Here is a 9,973-nt window from a genome sequence, read left to right on the forward strand (position 1 = left end):
CGTAACCCTGTCATACATTGATTTTCCACACATTTGTCTAAGAGATCGCATTTCAACTGCGTTCACTCGGCTTAAATATTAAATACTAACACGCCAACTTGTATATACATAATACACGGTTTTTCAGAGCCAGACCGCGAAACTTCAGAGGAACATTTTTAATGATAAGCTTTAAAAAAAATCCTTATAAAATTTTTCCAAAAAGTTACTAAAAAAAATTAAGGCCTCAAAACGGAATAAATCTTTAATTTCTAAGACTAGTATCCCTTCTGCAAACCCCTACTCCTCCTCGTCAATTTTTTTTGCGATAAAAACGTATTTGACCAACGAAGCGATACGCACCAGACGCGGACAAGGGAAGTGGCTGGGTAGGAGAGGGGTAGAGGTTTGTGGAGGGACTGCATGTCCGAGAAATTAAGAATTTACTGCATTTTGAGATTATTTTTTTTGAAATGACTATTTGGAAAAAAAATATCAAGATTTTTTTTTAAAGTTTACCATGAGGAATATTCCTCTGAAGTTTCACGGTCTGGCCCTAAAAAACCCCGTATATTACTACCACGTGTGTAAATATTAAAACCACACTGGCTAGAACACTCTAGTAAAAAAAAAGAAGAGGGTTCTATTAATCTGTGGACTAGAAATGTCAAATTTTCATTCTTTCATTGTCAAACCATGTAATGGTAAACATAACCTATAAATAACAATAATTGAATGGATGCTCGATATTATAGAGCTTAAAGAGTTGTGATTGTTTAAATATATATTTCACTGTCGAATTTTAAAATTTGGTACTGCGGAAACATGTTTTCAACAAAACTTTTAAAACGCGCATTTTTATGTAGGTGTTTAGATATTGTTAAAACTACGGTAAAAAAATACGCTAGTGACACAACGACTCCAATTGCTAGTGCCTTAAGGAATCTGAAACCCAAATCAACCAATACATACGTGAGTAATTTTATCATCGAGTAGAAATTAATAATGCGCATGTGGGATAAATGTGTTTGTTTCAACGTTATACTAATATTCTTACTCTCCTGTCCCCAATAAACATGTATTTGAAGTTTTATGTAAATAAGTTATTTATGTTATATTGTAAATAAGTTAAATATGTTATATTGTAAATAAGTTATATAGAACATAGCTAATAAAAAACTAAGAAGAAGAACGTTGTTACGTTAAATTATATTTTAAGGCATTCAAAAGAACATTATTTGGTAATCATCAATTTTGCGTTCGAACCCTCACAACTTTCTTTAGAACTAACAAGCTCCTCTAAGTGACTTTATTATTTACAGTAATACAGGTATAATGCTTGGAATGCAGTCATAACTTTCTAAAGTAAAACCACTAAAATGGGCGTTCATTTATCTATTTAGGACCCCTCTGTTATTCTAAACAAACCGTCACGCCGTTTCTCCGTGGGGATAGGCAGAGATGGTATAATGCCACAACACTCTTTGCATACAGACTTCGCTTTCTCTACATTCATACATCTTCTTATGCATGCATGATGAATATTCCAATCTTTGACATGTCCTCCTTCAAGTATTTGTTGAACTTAATCTTGCTATGTCTTTTTCTCAGTCTTCCTCATTTTCTGCATCCATCAATATTCAAATCGTAAATCATTCTAACTGTTATTTCGCTGTCCATTTGATCTACATGTATAAACCAATGCAACACTCCTTTCTCGATTATTCACACTCAAATCAATATTGCGACGTGAAAGACAGAGATCCCAGTTTGTGTGCATTTCGTACACTCCTCAAAGTATTCCTTCCATTTTATTTTAATTTCGCTAAGGTAAGTCACCATTTTTTCATCTTTTTTTATTACTGCTATCAAAAATCCACTTTCATTACTATTTCGGCAGTTTTTTTACATTTCAATGTAAAGAATTAATAAGCGATTTTTACTTTATCAAAATAAATAAATTTGATTTTGTGTCACAATAGGTGCAGTACTATGTTGACCATTGCCAGGTTCGCACAGTTGGGGGCTCAGGGGGAAATGGGTGTGTGGCTTTCCTTCATGCCTGGTGCAATGAGGAGGGAGGACCCAGCGGTGGAGATGGGGGGAGCGGAGGACATGTTCTGTTCCTGTGCACGAGTGAAGTGAAAAACCTCAACAGATGCCGCTCCTTACACGAGTAAGTTTAATCACACCATTGACATTTTCTATCTGTGATGTGTGCTGTCTGGTGTAGTTCATATTCAGTCAATGCTGATTATTCAACTCTTGTATAATGCCATTACTTCTTTTACAACCTTAGAGTCGTTAGTTAATAACCCAATAGAGTCGCCCATATGGAAAAAAAACCATTCTATGATTATTGACCACAAAGTTAGCTACAGATTATAGCAATACAATGGGCCGTAGGTACTTGGGTTGAAAATTACAAGCGCTAACCAAAACCGTCCATAACACATTTGTTGTTAAACTAAAACCAAACCAACAATTTGGAACGCTTTTGTTCTATGCAATAGAACTTAAGGCTTAAGGCTTGCTTCTTTAGAGAATTATTACTCTGAGTTAACAAAAAAAGGGTAACTTAATAAAAAATGCCCATCCCAACTCAATAAAGGGCAAAATTTTTGCGTTCATGCTTAGGTGGCGGTTATTTGCAACGTTTCCTTTTAAATAAATCATGTTTGCAAAGATAGCCTGATTTGAATTCAAAGGTTATGAAACTGTTAGGTGTATGCTTAAAAAAGCCAATAAAATATCAATGTGGCAACCAACCTTCATAATAAATTTCCACTAAAGTTTCTCACTGTAAAATCAACAACAATTATATACTCTAACAACCTGAAATGTAATTTTAGAGCTTATCATGGGGAGAAGGGATCAATCGATAATTGTACTGGAAAGAATGCTGAACATAACATAATAAAAGTACCTATTGGAACTATTGTCAAAGATGTATCGGGAAAGGTAATGTATCAATTCTTTTTATATTATCTATGTATATAAAAGGCAATGTTTAAATGGTTGTCCTCAATGGACTCAATAACTACCGGACCGATTTATGTGCGGTTTTCAGATAAATGTACATCTTTGCCACGAAAAGGTTTATAGTTCATAAAATCTACAATTCATTGAATACAAAAAAATTTACGAGCGTTAATGTTTTTTTTATCCATCACCAGGGTTGCATTCGCCGAGAATGCGGATACAAAAAAAATGGATGGAGGTTATTTTTTTGTGTATAAAAAAAGCTTGTTTTTAAATGTTAACAAGCAACATTAGTTTTTTTATAGATCCCAATCAGATTATTTCATTTAATTCCTTATAATTTCTACCCATATATTTCTTTTTACTAGATTTTTGGTTATACTAAAATAATATCAACTAACATTCTATACATTTTTGTAAATCACATTCCTGACTAAAGTGCATCCCTGAGCAGAGTTTGACATTTGCTAAAAGAATTCTTTATTTGAAGATAATGGATTATTTTATGTTTTGGAATTCAAACATAAACAAGTACTTAGGAACCTACTTATTTTTTTTTCCTTTATAAGAGCCTACTACCAAAACTTGATAACATCGGCCAAAAACAAGTTACATTTATAAACATAAGAAAAACATAAACAGACAGGAATAACAATATACATACAAACAAAAGACAAGAAAAATATAAGTACAAGAATAACATCAAAATATCAATTGTAATAATAAACACATATCCAAACCAATAAAAATTTTAACATAAATTGAAATAGGCACTAACAGAAAAACCCACCAAAACCTGATAGTGCCTATTTAACAGAAAATATAAACTTACAGTAAAATTAGAAGGAAGATAGAACTTAATAACTAGAAAAATTACAACAAAATAATCAAAATATTAACAAACTTAATCTTATATTAATGATAAAATTATAACTATTAAAATGAAAATTAAAAATTAAACGTCGGAAGTAATAACGACAAAATATTTTACATAAACCTAAAAATGTAAGATAAATTTATTGTAAAAAAATTAAGAATTAATTTAAACATAATTATTTCAATGACACAATTATTACAAATCATAATAGGGAACAGTTTGAACTTAAAAAAATATAAACAGAATTGATCAATAAACAATTTGTACAAGAAAAAATTTGAGATAAATTAATTGGAAAGGTTATAAAAAACATAAGTAAAATATCAAATAATTTTTTCCTCCCAGTCATTAAAGGACATGTAAAAAAAATGTGATTAAGATCTCCAATGCCTCCATATTCGCAGGCATTGGAGTCTAAAATTTTAATTTAAAAAATATGGGACGGAGTGCAACAGTGGCCAGATCTGATACGGCAAAAAGTTACAATCCTAGACCTATTGAGTTTACACGCGCTATTGTACCAAGGTTTGGAGGGAATGTACCACCTGTTTCATGTACCAATAAGTAAAACATTGTATGTTAAAAATGCTTTTTTTCGTAGGACTTTTTCAATGTACAATACAAAATTTAAAAATATAGATTATACAAACATCACTCTGTCAGATTTAAAATTTACACTAAAAATGTATTATGTAACTTAGTAGACATTATAATAATAAATATGTACATCTCCCCCCCCCCCCCTCCTTATCCTCTCTTCAAGCATTTTTGTCCTTATCCCGCCCAATTTACAGTAACTTAATGTTCTTAAAATTAATATTTAAAAAATCTTTGATTATTGAGTACTTGAAAATAACATTTTTATATGTATAAATTGTATGTATTTATTTGATATGTAATATATATATTCTTTACTAACTTTGTATACTATGTGGAAATCTGTTATTAGTTCTGAGTTTATACACTATATCTGTTTGTTTACTAAAAATATGTATGTAGAACTGTTGATTTCCCTAATAAAATAAAAATAAAATAAATAAAATATCAGGCTGGATATTACTATAAAAAATTCCCTTTGACAATTAAATTCAATATTTGAATATCTATTACTTTTAGATTTGGAAATCAATCATAAACAAGTATATACCTACTTACCAATGAAAAGTTACAACATCTTTTTTATGTTTATCGGAACGGTTTTTACTAAGGATTATTTAGTAAATTTTTATAAGTATACTTAATTATGTTTAATCTTAAGAGGAAACGCGGTCTGACTTTTCTTCATACAAACGTATTCATGTATTTTCTCTCTGAATTATGGCACTAGAGATTTTTTTTTTTTTTTACAATAACAACAACAAGAACAAACTATCAGGCCCCTTCCCCGTAAGGGTAGGCAGAGAGGATAGAATTCCACATCACTCTATCTTTGCATTCAGATCTCACTTCCTCTACATTCTTAGATTTTCTCATGCACGCGCACCGATTATTCTGACTTTTACCATGTTCTTTTTCAAGTATTTGTTGGATTTGGTCATGCCATGTCTTTCACGTTCTTCCTCTATTTTTGCATCTATGAACATTCCGCATTGTTTATATTTTTAGCCGTTCTTTCGTTGTCTATTCGCTCTACATGTCCAAACCAGCGCAAAGCTCTTTTTTTTACACATTATAGATATTTACAATTGGCATGTCCCTATATTGTTTCGTTTTTAAAAAAATGCGCACACCTATTTATCAAAATTCTCTGCCCTCATAATTTATCTAAACCGAAACACAAAAATTATAATGTTTACGTACATATCTAATTTGGACTAAATACAATAATTGATATCAAACTTTTGATTGTGTTCATTTAATCTATTTAGCAAGAACTCAAATGTAGCAATAGCAAACCATTGTCGGCTTCAGCTCGTATGTAATAAAACTCACAATGATAAAAAAAACATCATCATCGACGTACCGTTTCCATAAGAAGATATACTTAATTAAAATATTATTTGAGTTTAATATTTTACTCTCAATGTTATCTAAAAATGTATCTGCAACTAAAGAGCTTGTTCTGTTCCATAAGCACCATCTTTCGCTTTAGGACAATACAGATGTACTGTAACAGATGTTCAGTTCGTAGCTGAATTTTATGTCAAATTTACATGGATCAGTTTGTCAGAAGAGTAAAACTAAATATTTATTTCGAAGCGAAATTGTTTATATTTTAATGGTATGCGTACCTATTCAATAAGACTCTATAACATTTGTCACCAGCAATGACGCTCGCAGCTAACAATATATTTGATTTGGATTTAAGATTATGTTATGTATATCATTCTTTTCCACTTTCTTTGCCATTCCAGAACCATACACAATTTTTAAAAACTGTTTTAATTTAGAATGTAATTGTATTTATTAAAATAGGTTTATTTGTAACCTCTGTATACGTAAAAACCCTTTGGCCGTTAATAAATAAATTACTGGATTTTTAAGTTATACTTGCTAAAATGTGAAGCACTGTAGTCACAATGACATACAAACACAAATTATGTACACAGAAATAGATAAATCTATTAGGTACTCCCCCCACAAACTGTCAAATTAAAATCGTCAAATAAAATCTCTGTATAATCAATATAATATGCATTTAAATGTAAACAAATAAACTTAAAAATATAAAAGAGACCACTATATGAGATTCCTGCGGGAATAAATTTATTGTATAATACAGTCGAACTTGGTTATAAAGATCACGGAAATAGTGAGATCTTGGATATTATGTAGAAACATTAGTTGACATTTTAGTTTGTGGTTTTCTCCAGCTTCTTCTCGGACATACTGAACAAAAATATTGTCAACAGATGAGCAAAAACTCTTCAGTTGTTTAAAAAAATAATTTTCGAAACAAGAACCTAAGTAATAAAATCAAAATGGGGACTAACTTATTACCAATGCCGCTGGGCGTTGGTATCGGTTTACGTTTTTGCTACTATGTAAGTGCCTAAGTACCTAATTGGTTAACAAATTACAACAGGGACGGAGAATACCTTAAATATGGAAGTCTAGGCATTTACAGGGCTTATGACCTGTCATTGGCTGGTTGGTGTTTTCGCCGACAGCATTGACAAAGTTTCACACATATGGTTGAAATTGTCTGTAAAAAATCCAAGCTTTGTAAACTTAGTAAACACAGGCTCGGCACCTCCTTTCAATTTACAACTTCTTTTGTAGTTTATGAATGAGATCCTTGTTTCGGGGGTCTTTACAATGTGTTTTTTTTTTATGTTCAATCGTCAATGCATAATCAATATTACAAGTGGGTGATGTCAGATAAGTTAAAACCCAACCTTTGAATTGTAAACATGACTACTAACAAGCAGAAGTGTTTCAATTTGCGAAAAAGTGGCAATTATTTGTAAAATAGAAAATGTAAAAAGTTTTCTCTATCCTTATCTCATTGTCAACATTGTAAAAAAATACGAATGTTTATTTATCTGAATTTGAAATTTAGAAAGTGGTATGTTTGTAAGCATTTATTATAATTTCTAATACTGACAATATGAAATGGTGATTGGATTTAAAAAATCCTTTTTCTGGTATTATGAGTAATGCTTATAACGTGCAAATTCAGTCGGTCCCGTCTTCCTCGTAATGACCAAATTTGTTTTTTTATTATTCAATGTTATTTTTTATTTTTCCTAATATTGTTATTGTATAATATATTATTTCTTCTAATTTACAATTTTTTTCCACGTTAATTATTATAGTTCAACATGACCATAACCTAAAAAACCATAATAATTTCATGAAAATATGTAAAATGTAACTTCATTTGAAATGAATTTGATTTTGATTAGTGCTGTATTTTACTAACCATCCTGCACCTTTGTACTTGTTATGTACATGAATATATTTATATTATTATGTTATTAATTTTAGGTTGTGGCTGATTTGCATCGAGAAGGTATGCTGTTTGTGGCTGCTCGAGGAGGTGCAGGTGGAAGGGGTAATAAGTTCTTTACTACAGCTCTCGAGCAAACTCCGGAAATTGCCGAATTCGGGGCGATTGGAGAGACCAACAGCTATATTCTAGAAGTTCGCAGTATGGCGCATGTTGGATTGGTAATTAATTTATTTTGAATAATTTGTACAGTAAGCATCCTAACATGTCGTGCATCTAAAGAGCGCATATGCGGTTGGGATTCTAGTTCCCCGTTTCCAAATATTCTAAATTTTAATAATGTATAGGAACTAGATTCCAACACTTCTTGCAGCTACCGATGGAGATAGAAGTCTAGCTCTCATTTACATTTTATAAAAAAAGTGACGTAATAAAAAAAAATGTTTACAGATAGATTCTAGATTATAACATTTCCTGCAGCTACCTTGGGCGGTTGGAAATCTAGGCCCTATTTACAATTGACATTTATGTTAGAAATAATTTTATAGTAAATACAATGTACATAATATAAAATCTAATATTACCAAATGTCTTGAAGCTACAAAGCACATGGACGAGTAAAATTCATAATAAGTAAACAAATAGAGCATTTCTTAACATGATATTATGGTTAGCAAGATCACAAGCGATGACCGATGCGTCCGCAAAATACATATTATGAATAAAGTTCTTACTAAATTATATATTTATTAATAATAGCGAGCCTAAATATTTTTCTCTTATTTAAAATAGAAAAAAACTCAAGAAGTATATTCACATTGAAATAAGTCATTTTAGTTCATATTTAATCTAAAATGATTAATTTTAATTGAAACATGAAATAAATAAGAAATTAGCCGAAAAGCAATTAAATGTTTCAAAAAATTTTTTTACTCAGTAATCATATTTTTTCTGATATTTGAGCTCTTTTCCCAATATCCGATAATTTTCAATAGATTTTATTTTTTAGGTAGCATAGATGGCAGATATTCGAATTATTAACTTGTTTCTTTAAAGAACACTGTATATAGAAAAATTAAAACAAATGTATTTTTTTATATTCTCGCCATATATTATACGAAAATAAATATTATATGTTCTTGCATACCATAGTACCTTTTTTTAAAACAAAAGGTAAAAGAATATTGTATCATTTCCAGCTTGGTTTTCCAAATGCTGGCAAGAGCACTCTACTTCAAGCAATTAGCCGTGCTCGTCCCAAAGTTGCTCCTTATCCCTTCACAACACTCCGCCCACACATTGGGATGGTGCAATATGATGATTATGAGCAAATTGCAGGTTTGATTTAGACTATTCTATCTCTTAAAAAAAATATTTAAATTTTTTATATGTAAGTCTCTCTATGGCCTTTTTCACAACTATTTTTATAGTTTAGTAGTTGCTCAGTCATTAGTCACATTAAATCGAGTTGTGGTCCTGTGGCTAGTGTCGCGGGGTCATGAACCAGAGGTCCGAGGTTCGCATCCCGCTCTACCACAGCTTGATTCCCATTTTCTAATAGTGAGTTATTTGCAACTTGTTGAAATGGCCCCCAAAAGAGAAATATTTGGGTAAATCATAAGAACGCAAATATATATATTTTTTGAAAATTGTGTATATGCCTTTATGTGTTTTATTTATCAAATAAATTATAAAATATTAAGTTTACAGTATAACTAGAAGTATTTTTGTTTGATTTAAAAAAATGTATTATACATTGTAAAACTATCATCATCATTTTATTAACGTTTACAATAATTAATGCTTCTATAAAATAAACAATATGTTAATGTTGCTTTATTGCCATGAAGTTTAAAATTATATTGTAATGTGATTTATTTTTCAAAAACATTTTAATTTTATGAGTCTTGGCTATTGTAATGTGCGGGGTGCATCTTCAGTTTTTCAAACTAAGTAGTTACAAACTTATATTGCGATAAACCTACTCATTATTATAGATTGATATCTTTATCTTAAACGATTCCTTTCAGTCGCTGACTTGCCAGGTCTTATTCCGGGATCCCACAAGAATAAAGGCTTGGGGATACAATTCCTTCAACATGCCGAGCGGTGTTGCTGCCTCTTGTTTATGATAGATGCGTCTCTTGACCGGCCTTGGGAACAATACAAATCCTTGCAGTTTGAACTGTCACAATTTAATGAGGAACTTCTCACACGACCGCAGTTAATTATTGCCAACAAGA

General features: G+C 30.9%; 1 protein-coding gene across 1 annotated transcript; it reads left to right on the forward strand.

Annotated features, from left to right (window-relative positions):
* Positions 1–656: 656 nt before the first annotated feature.
* LOC148273945 (mitochondrial ribosome-associated GTPase 2-like) lies at positions 657–9,969 on the forward strand (the record flags this gene model as incomplete). Its single annotated transcript, XM_088237894.1, has 6 exons — positions 657–951; positions 1,962–2,155; positions 2,832–2,940; positions 7,769–7,951; positions 8,930–9,068; positions 9,761–9,969. Coding segments are annotated over exons 1-6 (981 nt in total), but the record flags the coding sequence as incomplete, so codon positions are not given.
* Between the last annotated feature and the right edge of the window lie 4 nt (positions 9,970–9,973).

The sequence above is a fragment of the Micrasema longulum genome, unplaced genomic scaffold (assembly GCF_059751315.1).
Source record: "Micrasema longulum isolate JH-2025_06_02 unplaced genomic scaffold, ASM5975131v1 h1tg001801l, whole genome shotgun sequence".
NCBI lineage: Eukaryota > Metazoa > Arthropoda > Insecta > Trichoptera > Brachycentridae > Micrasema > Micrasema longulum.